The sequence below is a fragment of the Pteropus vampyrus genome, unplaced genomic scaffold (assembly GCF_000151845.1).
Source record: "Pteropus vampyrus isolate Shadow unplaced genomic scaffold, Pvam_2.0 Scaffold53, whole genome shotgun sequence".
NCBI classification, from domain to species: domain Eukaryota; kingdom Metazoa; phylum Chordata; class Mammalia; order Chiroptera; family Pteropodidae; genus Pteropus; species Pteropus vampyrus.
In genome coordinates, this window is record NW_011888834.1 from 5,069,038 (window position 1) to 5,084,453 (window position 15,416).

The 15,416-nt window shown below is 34.3% G+C and overlaps 1 protein-coding gene across 1 annotated transcript in view; it reads left to right on the forward strand.

Annotated features, from left to right (window-relative positions):
* ADAM7 (ADAM metallopeptidase domain 7) overlaps positions 1-12,269 on the forward strand; it is a 52,117-nt gene extending 39,848 nt beyond the window's left edge. The window contains exons 16-21 of the mRNA XM_023530768.1: positions 2,846-2,926; positions 3,987-4,065; positions 4,592-4,697; positions 5,063-5,162; positions 11,153-11,209; positions 12,225-12,269. Of these exons, the coding sequence (XP_023386536.1) occupies positions 2,846-2,926; positions 3,987-4,065; positions 4,592-4,697; positions 5,063-5,162; positions 11,153-11,209; positions 12,225-12,269 (468 nt within the window). The remainder of the gene's footprint in view (positions 1-2,845; positions 2,927-3,986; positions 4,066-4,591; positions 4,698-5,062; positions 5,163-11,152; positions 11,210-12,224) is intronic.
* Positions 12,270-15,416: the final 3,147 nt, after the last annotated feature.

Below are 15,416 nucleotides of genomic sequence, written 5' to 3' on the forward strand. Positions count from 1 at the left end.
TTTTTTTTTTGGCATTTACATAGTTTATGAAATGATTCCCCTGATTACTCTATCATTCCTCTGGCTCTACATACAGCCCCTACCTTACTGCTTACTGCATTCCCTAAGCCATGTTCTCTATCTGCGTGACCATCTATCAACTACTAATTTGTACTTTAACCCTTGACGAAGGAATTTTAAAAAAATAAAATAAAATGAATAAAAGCAGGAAAAATAGTCCTAAAATATCTAATACAGATTTAATAGGAATTCTAGATTTAAAAATAATAGAGGTAAAATAATAGAGGTAAAAATATAATTAAAGAAATAATAATAAAAAATGTCGCTGAGCTGAGTAATGTATAAAATGAAAATTCACTTAGTACCAGGAAAAAGTCATAGAAAGAGATAAACATTTATACATTTATACTGACCCTCACACCTTGAAGTCAATGATGAAAACAAATTATCTGAAAAAGAAATCAGGAAAACCGTCCCATTTACAATAGCATTGAAAACAATAAAATACTTAAAAATAAATTTAACCAAGGAGGTGAAAGATCTGTACACTGAAAGAGAAATTGACTTTGATAAAAGAAACTGAAGAAGACACAAATAAATTAAAAGATATTCTGTGTCCATGAATTGGAGGAATTAATATTTTTATAATGTTTATACTACCCAAAATGAACAGATTTGATGTGATTCCTATCAAATCTATAATAGTATTCTTTACAGAAATAGGAAAAACAATTTTAAAATTTGTATGAAATTACAAAAGACTCCAAACAGCCAAAGCAATCATGAGCAAAGAACAAAGCTAGAAGCATCACACTTTCTTATTCCAAATGATATTACAAAGCTATATTAATTAAAACAATATGATCCTGGCATAAAAACGGACATAGACCAATGGAACAATAGAGAGCTGGGAAATAAACCTATGTATATATAGTCAACTAATCTTTGACAACAGCACCAAAAGCATACAATGGGAAAAATAACGTCTCTTCAATAAATGGTGATGTGAATACTGGATATCCACATGCAAAAGAATGAAATTGGACTCCTATAGCATGAACAAAAAGTAACTCCAAATGGATTAAAGACTTAAATTTAAGCTATTAAACAGTAAAACACCTAGAAGAAAACATAAGGGAAAGTTCATTGACATTGATCTTGGCAATGATTTTTTAAATGTGATACCAAAAGCACAGGCAAAAAGCAAAATTAAATAAGTGGGCCATATCCAAGTAAAGCATTTCTTTAAGTAAAGGAAACAATCAAAATGAAAAAGCAAATTATGAATGGGAGAAAATATCTGCAACCCATATATCTGACAAATAGCTAAAATATAAAAGTTATAAGTAACTCATACCACTCAATAGCAAAACAACAACAAAAATAAATAATTCGATTAAAAAATGGGCAATGGACCTGAATGGACATTTTCCCGAAGAAGACATACAAATAACCAACTGGTATATGAAAGGTGTTCAACATCATTAATCATCAGAGAAATGCAAGTAAAAACTTCTATGGGATATACACCTCATATTCACCATCCGGCTATTATTAAAATGATAAGAAATAACAAGCATTAGTGAGGATGTGGAGAAAAAGGAACCCTTGTCCACTGTTGGTGGGAATGTGAATTGATACAGCTCTTATGGAGGTGCCTCTAAAAATTAAAAATAGAACTAATATGTGATCCAGCAATTCCATTTCTGAGTATATCTCCAAAGGAATTGAAATCAAAATTTTGAAGAGATATCTGCACCCCCATGTTCATTGCAGCATTATTCACAACAGCCAACATATGGAAACAATTTAAATGTCCTTCGATGGGTGAATGGATAATAAAAATGTGAATAAAAAAAGGAAATCCTTCTATCTGCAACAACATGGATGAACTTGGGGAATATTTTACTTATGCTAAGAAAAATTAGCTAGACCCAGAAAGACAAATACTGTATGAATTCACTTATATGTGGAATCTAAAAAAGTCAAAGTCTCAGAAGCAGAGAGTAGGATGATGGTTGCCAGGGGCTAAGAGGTGGGGAAAGTGGGGAGATGTTGGTCACAGGGTACAAACTTTCTGTTACAAGTAAGTTCTAGAAATCTGATGTATAATTAATAATGTTGTAATGTATACTTCACATTTGCTAAGAGAGAACACCTTAAATATGCTCATGTTCTCACCACACACACAAAAAAGTAACTACTTGAGGTGATGGGTGTGTTAATTAAGTTTTTTTTGTTAATCATTTTATAATGGATATCAAATTATCATGATATACACTTTAAAAATATACAATTTTTATGCATCAATTATGCTTCAGTAGAATTGGAAAAACATGTCCCAATATAAGCTCTTTTTAAAGAAATAGGTAAAAATAAAAATAACAATTAAAAATTGAATAAATGGGCTAAGATAAGCCAGGAAATAACTATGAGCAACAAAACAATAATAATTTGGTCATAAAATTTACTAAAAAAAAATTAAAACAAAGGTGATAAACATAAATAAGATTAATTGATATTAATAAAATGCTCGACCAGCAACTGTGATATGACAAGCACAGATCTTCTTCAAATGAAAGAAAACTTGATAGAAATAATAGAAGAAATTGTTGTAATTACAATTTTAGAATCTTTGCTAGATAAACATTTGAAGAATTCTAAAGGACACAGACATAAATTAAGAAGATTGTGTATAACAATATTTGAATGTACAGTACATTATTTTCTAATAGAGGATTTCTTATTCCACAGAAGATTCTACATGTGATTTTTCACAGTAGAAAATATTATGTAAATTCTAGGAACAAGTCATTCTAATTCATGTTGGTTACTTTATTTCTAGGTGTGCAGCAACGGTGAATGTGTGACTATTGAAAATGCCTACAATTCAACCAGTTGCTCCTCTCAGTGCAATGAAAATATTGTAAGATTTGGTCCCTTATTAAATTAATGTCTTACCAGTCATTTATTTACATAGGACTTATTCCAGAGCCTATGAGTATGTGTGCGTGTGTTTGTGAATGTATATATGTATGTATATTTGTAAGGTGGTTTTTAAATCAAATATACATTTTGAACCCTTTTTTTTAATGTATCATCTATAAAATTGACCCAAAGAGCCAAACCAGGTATTACATGTAGATATCGTCAGTATTGCCAAATATTTTATCATTGGACTGGTAATCTAGAAACCCAGTAACTTAGATACATATGAAGTTTATACCTAAAGTTTAAAGTTAGATTTATCACAATGTGAAAATTTGTTTAAAGCTTTTGAATAAAACAACAAGACAATTTTATTTTTTAACTCAATTAACTTTGTTCAATACTAGCAGTACTTAACAGTCATGTTTGTGGGTGACATTTTTCCTAAGCTCAGTTAATCATAACACATATAGAGTTTGTATATGTGTCAGGAACTCTTTCAAGTACTTTGCATATATACTAAATTTTAAAAGCTTCATAACAGATCGAAAGGTGAGTACTACTCGTATGTCTACTTTTACAGATGAAGAATAAGTCACACCAAATTGTGAAAGGAAAAGCTGATATACAGAGAGTGTGTTCTTAACCATTACACATTGCTCTTTAATGGACTAACCATTGTTCCATCATTTTTCCCCACATTAATATTATCCCATTATTAAGCCTAGCTTGAGTCTGTTCTTTGACTGTTATCTGTCCAAGTCTAGCGGAGGCTGTTTATTTAATAATATTGACGCTTTCTGGAAAGATAAGTAAAGCTATCTTGTTTGTCTAGTTTTCAATTTGTCAGAATCGCTCTCTTGTTCAAAGGCCATCTTCAATGGTAGTTGATTCTCATATTTTTTTGCTTATTTTTTCCAATATAGACTTTGGTATGCAGTTTAGTTAATAAAGAGTTTGTGTATGTGTTTGATACAGAACTAGCACCAAGCTAAGTGAGGTATAAAACACAGCTATGTCAGTCATTTGATAAAATTATGTGATGATTGCCCTTACAGGTGGATGGCAGTGAACTCGAGTGCCTGTGTAAGGATGAACAGGTAGCTGTGGACTGGGAAGAAAGCTTAAATGTTACCAGTAAGCATCCTATAACATAATATGTTGCATATATCAAAGTCTAGCCAGTGAAAAAGCTTTTTTGTTCTTTTTCAGGTCTACTACAAATATATGTTATATTTCTGTTTATGGTCTTTTTATTATTTTCCATATTTAATTAGTCGAATTTGAATTTACTACTATTGCTTTTTGGAATTAATGCATCTTCTCTTAGTTAAATTTGGATCAGTCCTTCTAAGAGCCCATAACACAACAAGGCCTTTTCTATGTCAGTTAATAGCTGATGATCAAAACTTCTCTGCTGATTGTGGGTCCCTTAAACATAATGGACTCCTGAGTGGAGTGGCAATTGCTAATATGGATGATAATTTGTGTAATATTTTGGCCTTTTACTTTATATTGAAAAGTTATAGGGAGGGGGAATTAACATATTTGAAGGAGGGGAGAACCAGGGTTGTAATGGCTCAGTTACTTAATATTCCACCGTCCTAAAGATATCCTGGTTGAAGGTTTTGTTTTGTTTTGTTTTGTTTTTTTACCATTCCAGATCTCTCCATTCTGGTTGTCGTGCCTATCCTGGTTGTTATCAGTATTGGGATTATCACATTATTAATTCGCTCCCAAAAATGTATTAAACTGAAGCTAGTTCAGAGGTATGTCTGTATTTTCTATGTGTTGAATGGGACCATTATTGAGAATATATAAGCTTTGTGGTCATAGACGATACTTTATGGGGGAGAAGTATAACCTATTATAGAAGACCATGTAAGAGTAGCAGTAAATCAAGCTTTTATATACTTTGTTCTCATTCAAATGTTTATCCTAATGGTTTCCAAACTTTGCTGCCCATTGGAATTACAAGGGATTAAAAAAAAAATACTAATTTGGTTCCTCCCTCAGGTTTAATTGTTATAGGGTATAACCTGTATATTAGTCTTTTTAAAATCTCCCAGATGATTTATTATTAACCACAGGCGTATCCCATATCTTATCCGAATATTCAATTTCCTTCTGACAGCCCACCCAGAGAAACACTGGGAGTGGAGAATAAAGGATACTTTGGTGATGAGCAGCAGACAAGGACTGAGCCAGTCTTACCTAATATTCATCCCCTACACGTAAGAAAATTTCATTTGTAATAGTTAATTAATTAATCAGTTTTAAAAGTAGTTCTGTATGTGTTCAAAGTGGAACTAGCCCTAAGCTAAATGAGGTAGGAGATGCAGGACAACAATTAACATGATTCCATACCACGAAACCTTCAAACTACATGTTGGGAGAGAGAGAATGGCAGAGTCAACGCAAACCATGACAGTATTTCAGAACAAACTATATTGGTTAAATAAAATATTGATTTGTGTACTATTGGAAAAAAATTATAAACATAAACTATATTCTGGGACATAAAATAAGTCTTAATAAACTTAAAAGAATTGGGACCATACAAAATATGTTCTCAAAATAAAATCATATTAAAAATCAGTAACAAAAAGGTATTGGGAAAATCCCCAATTAAAAATTAGGTAACAAATTCCAAGGAATCCATGGGTCAAAGAAAAAAATCAAAAGTCAAATTAGAAAGTATTTTAAACTAAAAGAAAATGAAATGCAACATATCAAAATTTATGGGAAACAGTGAAAATACTAATTAAAGGAAATTTTATAGCATTAAATGCTTATGTTAGAAAAGAAGAAATGCATCAGATCAATGACTTCGGCTTTCACTTTAAGAAATTAGAAAAAATAAAATAAGTGAAACAATGTAAGCAGAAGATGGGAAAAAATAAATATCAGATTGGTCACCAGTGAAACAGATTACAGAGAAAATCAATGAACATGTAGCCGTTTTTTAGAGATTAATAAATCTTATACCCTCTAGCTAGACTGATCAGAAAAAAAATAAGAGCATAGACTGTCAGGAATCAGAAAGGTGACATCACAGGAGATTATACACTTATTAAATTGATAATTGGAGAATATTATTTAAAAATCATTTCTATATATTTCACAGTGTAATGAGATAGTAAGCTTTTTTGAAAGGCACACATCACCAAAGCTTACTCATGAAGAAACAGACAACCTGAATAATGAAATCGAGTTTGTAGTAAAAACCTTTCCACATAGAAAACACTGTGCCAGTATAGCTTTACTGTATGAATTATACCAAATATTTAGTGAAGTAATACCAATTCTATATAAATTCTTCCAGAAAATGGGAGAAAATGGATACTTCCCAGCTCATTTATGACAACAGGATTTCTCTCTTATCAAGCTGGACAAAATAATTACAACATAGAAAACTACTTGCCAGTACTTCCAATAAATAAATGTACAAAGCCTAAACATAGAAACTATAAAATTTTGATGAGAAAAATTAAAGAAGACCAATATAAATGGAGTGAAATACATGTTTATGAAACAGAAAATTCACTATTGTTGGGTTGTCAATTCTTCCCCCCAAAATGACCTATTGATTCAAAATAACCCTAATTAAAATCTCCGCAGTATTTTTTTTTTGTAAAACAAATAAATAAATTTAATAGTTACAGGATACAAGAACGATAAGCAAAAATTAATTATATTTCCCTATTCTAGCAACAATGTGAAAATAAAATTTTAAATATATCATTTGAAATGGCACCAAAATGTGAAATATTTAGGGATAAATCTGAAAAAAAAAAAAGAACCAAAAATGTGCCTGCAAAATGGTAATAGGATGTTGAGAAAAATTTTAAAAGACCTAAATAAATGGAGACATATAGACCTACATATAGACAGCCAGTCGATTTATTATGAAGGTGCAAAGACAATTCTGTGGAGAAAGTTACTCTTTTCATAAATGGTGATAGAACAACTGTACATTCACATGTACAAAAATGAACTGTGATCTATATTTTGAACCATGGGCAAAATGAACTCAAACAGCAATATACACACATAAGTTATAAAACTTATGCGTATATATACATATATATGTAATTTTCTTATAAAAATTTAAAATATAAAATGTGCAAGACTAAAATATAGGGTTGAGAGATAAACATAATGATATGCAAGGCAGAGATCATTGTTTTAAGTCAGGAAAGTGGCTGATTTAAGGGCAGGAAGTGAGTGGAAATGATGATAGAAAACTTGAGATGGCTGTTTTATTTCTTAGCCAATGCAGCAATTACAAAGATAATGACTTAAAATTGTTTGTTAGTCCATGAATCCATTCTTTTATCTTTATTATATTTCCCATGAAATTATTAAAAATAAATAAAGGATGGAGACACTAATTACTAGTGGGGATATGGACAATGAAAACTCTCATGCACAGCTAATGAGAGTTTAAATGGTATAAGCAATGGAGGAAATTGGTACTATGTATTAAAACGATCATACACTTGGCCTGTGACCCAGCAATTCCTGATGTAGGAATACACCCAACAGAAAGGTATACATGGGAACATCAGAAATCATTTACGATAATGTTCTAACAGTAAAAGGGATAGACAAATTGCTAAATATTCATACTACAGACAAAGAATAGTAAATGAACTACTGATATCTACAATAACAATGATGAATCTCATAAACATGCTGTTAAGCAAGACACCAAATCCAAAATCAAACTGTATGATTGAATTTAGATCAAGTTCAAGAACTGGCAATGCTAATTTATGGTATTAGGAGTCAGGGTAGCAGTTACAACAGGGAAGAGAGGATCTTCAGAGAGAGATCCTCTCTGAAGTAAAGTTTTCTTTTTGGATCTGGCTAGGGTTTGGTCATACAGATGTGCTCATTTGTGAAAATTCACCCACCTCTACACTTAATACCTGTGTACTTCTTTGTGTATATTTTACACTAAAGGAAAAAAGTTTATGAAAATAACAGCTTTAGCGATATATGAAGGCCTAAGATAAAAGCTGACAATTCTACAGAAGTCCCTACAACTAGTGGCTTGTTAAGTGCCTTTAACAACAATTATGATTTCCAATGCATTTAACAACAATTATGATTTCCAATGCATTCGGCTCACTAACAAACTGTAGATTAAGAAGCTATAAAAGCATTTCTTTAAAAATATTAATCGTTGAAGAGATCATTCTTGGTAAGAGTGTACCGATGAAATTGCCCTCTAGGACCTTAGTCTTGAAGGAGGTAGTAAAAGCCTTAAGTTTTGAGGCTAAGTATCAACTGACCATTGTTAGGTGCAAATGTCAATGAAAATAGACTGGTGCTAGTATTTTAAAGTTGTTTGTGTGTGTGCGTGTGCGTGTGCGTGTGCGTGTGTGTGTGTGTTTTGTTTTGTTTTAATTTTTTTGGCGGGTTTTTGTTTTTGTTTTTGATTTTTGGGTTTGTGGCAGTCCGGTAACACAGCTCCAGGGGTTTAAAATGTTTAGCCCCAACTCTACATGTCCCAAAAGGCATGTGTTTTTAATTGCACAATATTGCATAACCTGCTCCCACCCTACCCCCAGGAACACATATTATGCTGTTATAGCAGAAATGTTCTTACTAAATTTCACGTGAGTATTTAGGGATGGATAGGTCATCTTTCTCTGGTTATATGATGGTTTGTCATTTTTATCCATTCGTACTTTTTATTATACAAATGGTGACACCAAGATGATTAAAAAATAAGTCTTAATTGTCCACTCAAATGGACAGAAAATATTGTGTGATAATTTTTTAAGCTTACACTGAGATTTTGGGGACTGAAACCACATGATGCTAATATCAATAATATTTGCCTTGAGGTTTAAATAAGAAACGGTATGTAAATGTACATAGCACAGTGTTTGGCATATACTTAGCGCTTAATATGTGTTAATTATGTACTATGCCTCATGTGCTGTTGCAGTTTCTTTTATAATTATGGTTTCCTTAAATTCATATGCAAAACAGGTGCACTCCCACAGCAGAGCATCAGGCCACGGTGGCCTTAGCATGTGATCACTGATGAATAGTCACAAAAGCCAAAAGAGGTTTAAATAGAGCCTGGGGCACATTTGTTACTTTCTAGAATACAAGCTCCTTAAGGGGTTTTGGTTTTCTAGTTAAATGAGGAACTTAGAAGAGGAGCCTAATAAATATTTGTTGACTATATGAATAAACTTAACTCACTACTAATGGAGTATATACCATAATATATTATAAACATAGATTGTATAGGAGAGTTTGGGCCCTGTAATCTCATGTTCGGGCTTGCTGTATTATTTGTCGTAAAACTGTAGACATAATAATGATTTAGCTGGTGCTTGTTTTGCATATTACCAATCAAAGTCCAGTTCTCAGCAAATTTGGTTTGGGAAAAGTCTGTCTTTGGTGTCCTTTCCCTGTCACATTAATAATCCTCGGTTAATTTTTCCTCTGGCACTCAGTGCCTCTTCCAGGTCCCGATTCCACTGGAACATGCTTCCCAGTTATATAAACATCTGCTGGGGGTTAACAGAAAGCATTTTAAAGAGGGTAACCTCAGCCAGGCATATGTGTATGGCAATAGTAAGTTCTGGAGGTCCTTAAAGACCTTCAAGATCCAAAAGGATATAGCTGGTTGGGGAATTTCAGGCATTCAGACAATTAGAGATATTAAGATTTGGAGGCTAACAGACGTGCCTTGTGCTACTCATGCTATCTAATACGTAAAGAAACTCTTAATCTTCCCATATGTAAGGTTTTATAGGTAAAACCTTAGACTCGTCCATCATAAGACAATAACCTAGGGAAGAAGATTGTCCCCATGTATTTTAATATTTGTGCATTTACTAAGACTGTGTTCCAGGGATGGCTGAAAATTTTATTTTCTGGGCTTGGAAAATAATCATACTTGTTTGAAAACTAATTGCAAGTTAATAGTTTTCTTTTCACCAGAGAAGAACTGCAGAGTCCTCGGAGAGACTTCCAACCAGTTTTTCCAGTCCACACTACATCACACTGGTATGGTCCCCTGCCTCCTTTATGTTGGTTGTGCCAGTTTATGTCCATTTTGGTAATAAATTTGATGGACTTAAGCATTCATTGGTTCCTTGAAAAGATCCAACAATGTAACAGGATTCTCTAATTTGAAGCAGAAATAGGACAGTTCCTACTTTTCAGCAGGGCTGGGATTAGGGTGAAAAGAGCATGGTGGGTCATCAAGAGCACGTTCAGATGCTGTCTTTATTTAAAATAGTGACATTGTGTTCATCATGAATTCTTGGGAATGCGTTTTGATTTTTTAGAACGATGCATTAACGTATTATTTAAAATGATCACTGAATTTGTTTGTGCTCCTTAAATGTTGCTCCTGAGACAGATGCCTCACTCACCTCACTCTAGTCCTGGCCCTGGTTCTCAAGGGTCAAAACTCAACGATGGCTTCCAGTGAGGCCGAGATCAGCCTGAGGGCCTCCCACTGACAGAAGAGGTATATGCCCTGAATCGATTGATGAGAGAGAAGCAAATTCGCCAAATTAGCACACACATGCATTAGAGACAGAGTCAAAACAGAGATATTACAGGACTTCTAGGATCACCCAAAGTGCTAGAGTCCCTATATCTACATCCATATCCCCCAGGTCACACAGTAGAACATTTTATAGTCAGAATTGGATGTGAAAGCACCAAGATTCTCAATGGTGGATTTTTAAAATTAGCAATTCTCATTAAGCTGTCTCTATTCCTGGCTGAAAGAGTGTGATTAAGGTAGTTTTCAATCCTCCTGTCACATGAAAGGGGCTTAGAAGGTGCTACTGTCAGGACAGAACAGAATGAGCATGCCTTCCACGCTCAGCCAGCACAGTCCACTTTCACGAATCAGTTTCACTGGCATTTCAATAGACACAGTTTTTGGAAAAAAGCTCTAGCACTTGAAAAATCTTTGGAAACCAATTACCAAATATATTGTTGGAGAAATTCACAAGGTTTACAAGGAAAAATGGTTTCTAATAAAACTTCACTTAACCAGAACCATGCTCCCCAACACACCCTACCCCATAAGCAATTTACAAACTGTCATATTTTTCATGAATCAAGAAGAGGTAGTCTGCGTGTGTCCCCTCGTGTGCGTGTGTGTATGTGCGCGTGTGTGCTTGTGTGAGATATCTGGTGCAATTCCTGACACAACAACATTCATTTATTATAGAAACCGGCAAGTAGAGATTCAAGAGGACTCACAGATCCTAATCAAATTGCCAACATGGTAGGTTCTCATGACAGATAGTAACCCTGCCGCTTTTACGTTTTTCAAATGCTAGCATCCTTTTGTGCTTTTCGCCTACTCATTGACTGATGGGGGACACCCTATGCCCTTATCAAAAGAAGAGAATGGTTGGAGTTGTTTCCTCTGATTTGCTAACATTTCTAACAGACAATACAGCAGAGCATGTTTTAGTCCAAGAGTTTTCCACCCGACCAAAGGAGCAAATTAGAATTCAACAGTGTCAGAATCTCAATACATTTTAGACATAACAACAACAAAAAAACTTTCCCAAACTTTTCTTAGAAAAAATATACATACCCATGGATTCTTATACAGTATTTTAAAGGACATAATAGTACTGGTAATCACAGAAAAGGTATCATCCTAATAGAATGATTTTTTCACGATTGCTTTACTCAAGTTTTTACTGACTATATCTGAAGGATAATTTCCCTTGTGAGTTATTATATCTATGTTAGAAAATGTATCAAAAAATGTGGTTTTTGTCAAAGGGAGACAAAATGAGCATTGTTTGGCTACATTTCAGAGTTTTTGTTTTCATTCTTTCATTCATCCATTCATTGATTTTTATTGAGTTCCTACAATGTTCTGGATTAATATGAAGCTTTCCCCCACAAGGCATTCTTACAAGAAATCTAACCCAATACACTTTCCCTGTTGGGATGGAGAAGGAAAAACATTTCTAATGTCCCTTTCATTCCACAATGACAAACCTGTCTCATGCTGGAGAGTAGAGAAAGATACTCCCAGTGTAAGTAAACTGGCTTTCTGTATTGAAAAACTAAATGATTTTCTTTCTTTTGTAATAGGCTTGTTCATTTTACAATAACTGCTTAATTAGCCATGGCTAAGGAGAGCTGAAGAAATATGAATAAATGTAGTACAGCAGAATCCAGAAAGGTTATTGTAATGAGGAGATATAAACGAGTAACTGAAATAGAACATGCTTATAGATTTTACAGAAAACTGTTTTTAATCATCTCTTTCTACTTAGAACTTGAAATTGGATATCCAAAATGGCTGTGCAAGGCTAGGTTGAGGCTTCGGGATACAAGATCTTCACAACCTTCTCTCGATATTTGCTGCACAAATTTCTGGCAGTTTTTTTAAATGTTCTTTACCCAGACAGAAAACATTGAAGAGAAATAACTTCTTTCTGAAAACTTCATAACCTGTACTGTAGACGGATGCTACAAAAAATTATTACAGTTTTCCGAATCCTCTTTAGCTTAACACGAAAATAAATAGTCTCCTTGCTCTAGTATTCTCCTGCAAAATGTTAGTCTAGTCACTTAAAAAAAAAGAGTCAAAACCTTGAGGACACTGTAAATTACAACCCTGAGTGAGTCTAAGAAACAAGACCTTGCTTATAAAGGGTTATTTTCTTTGGGAGCATAAAAGTACTTACCTTAATTTGAACATGACACAATTAACATGAATTCCAGTTTAAATGAAATTCTCTTCCACAGAAATACCAAGAGATCAGTGCAGGAAGGCAACCAATTCCATTAGCTAGTTAAAAGGTAGATGACTGTCTTACTCATTTCCTATCAGTGAAAGAGACAGAAGAATTAGTCATCTTCACAGAATAGGGCTTAAAATTGTGGTGGTAGCAATAGAAGACTTGACATGTTTCTGGTAATTCTAAATTCCTAGAATTTAATTCTAAATTCCTAAATTTTTAGAATTCCTTAAGACTCTGACAGAGAAGTCAGAAAGTTACAAGAATTTCAGAAAATTAACTCCAGCAGACGAGGAATACTCCCTGTCCCCATGAAGGGCTTGTGAGATCCTTATAACATGTGGATTTGAGCACTTAACGTGTGATTTCTGTGCCATCTCCATTCTTCCCTGTCAGATGATCGTAGTATTTGGAGTTGTCCTGGGAATGATTTCAGCTATTTCTTTATACTGATGATTCTCAGTGTGTTCTCTTGTGTTCTCTATTTCCTTTGTGTTATCCGTTAAAGCTGTATGCAATTATTTTTTCGTTCGCTGAAATAATGGTTTCAAGTGCTAAACGCAAACTTAATGATTCAATTAAATAAAGGCTGCAAATCAAGGAAGAAGGCTGGTTGTCCTTGGTGAAATGGTTGTTGCTATGCTGACTAGCTGATGTTAAAATGAGATCAAACAGCAGTGACTCAGCACTTTACACCTAGGCCGTTTCTCAACACGCGTTTGTTATTCTAATTAAAACCATCCGTTTAAGAAAGAATATTGATAAATGTGTACTTAAAGCAGAGGATGCTAATTTAAATATTTTATGTAAATGTATGAAGAGAGAAATTCCATATAAAATATAAAATCTCATCTATAATCGCCTCATTAAAGCAAACAATAATCCTCTGATGTCCAAAAGGAAGAGACAGTCACATATTCGTATCCACCTAAACAGTTCATATGTTGATGAACAGTATACATTTTGGTGATATCTTATTCTCCCTCTAAAAAGATAGCCCTCTTGATTTGTTATTTTTGTTATCGTTCCCATATCTCTTCCAGGGAACTCACTCTCACTCACTTTCTCTGTCTTGGGCTCTACATGCATCTAACTACTAATTTCTGGTGATTATTTTTTTCAAATTGGAATGTCTTTAGGGATATATATGTACATATCGGTAGAGAGACTGCTCATTAAAATTAATTGATACTTTAAGACTTCCTTTTTAAATATGAAAGGACCTGTCTGAACTATAAATGTCATGTTTTTAAGCTAACACCATAAGTAATAAAGACTATAGAGCCTCCTTGAAAAAACCGTATCTACATTAAATTTTTTGAATGTATTAACATTTTAAAAATGACATTTGGTGGGCTGGATTTGGGTTGGGGAGGAGGAAGTCAATCATTAATGAGCAAAAGTGCTAATAGGAGACAAATAAGACCAAGATGCATCTTTGTTGGTCTGCAGCAGGGTGAAAAGTGGACTGGCCCAGAATGGAATGAGGAGGGGAGGGACCTGGGAATCAGAAGAGTGGCAGCTTTGACCAGCTTTCCACACACCCCTTGCTGACCAGGGAAAGACCTGCGTGGGGGTGAGCACCCCAGGAGCATCACAGAGAGTAAAATCCCAGAGGGGTGAGAACTGAGCGACCTGTGACTATGTTCCCCAACCCACCAGCAGATCGACAGGGGAGGGCAGAAGCTTTACCTGCTTGGGGAGTTCGAACAAAACCTTTTCTCAAATCACTGACCACTGAACAATGCAGATCCAGGGCAACACGAAGAAAAACAGTATAAAATATAAAAATGAGAAATAAAACCAGAGCAGAGCATCAGCAGTTGTACTGCAGGGGGTGGAGGGTGGGCAAGGTTCTGCAGTTTAAGTTCAGGCAAGTCATTTTTTAAAAACATTCAGAAAAATAAATCAGAATCTGTATTTATTACTATATATTATCTAAATGCTATTGTGTCAAGGAATCTCAAGTATATTTTTGTATCAGTTCTGCCAGGAATGCAGTGATGGTGATCTAAAACTAAACTAAACCAAAGCAAACCAAACCAGCATTCCCAGTACAGCATCGACTGTTCTCAAATATCAACCAGCTGCACGTAGACACTTGGCCTTTTTTTTTTCATCTGTCTTGACAGATGATTGTGGAGTTTAAGAAAGTATGTTGGATGCACTAAAATTGAGTAGTCATAGTCTGAAGGAATGTAATAACTTCCTTTTTAGCCTGCAAATGTGTGGCAGGCCTGTCTGCACCTGACAACCCCTCAAGGAAGTTCCTAGAATGATCAGTAGGTGGCGATCTAGCAAAGTAAATCTCCCGTGAGCTGGCAACCTCCGAGATTTCATCCCTTTGTTAGGGCAACCCTAGGGCTTCGGAATCGTGACTTTAAATAAACTTACTAAGAAATTTGTTAAACTCCGTTTCTGGTTATTAAAGATGTAGCTCTAGGGGAGTTTTGCCACACATCACGTCCTTCTCTGCCAAGGTCGTGACTTCAGGTACACAAACAGGGACCATTCTAAACAGATGGAGAGCTGGGCTGGCAGCCTGAAAGCTTTGAATGGAGATTTTAAATTGGAAAGATAAATTCTATTTACCCTTCATTCCGAAGTCCACTCTTGAATATGACATGAGCCCCCAAATGACCCAGTCTCCTGGAAACTACTGTGATGTCTAGTTTTTTTTCTTTTTCTTTTTTTTTAATTTTATATTATCTGTTTATCTACTTT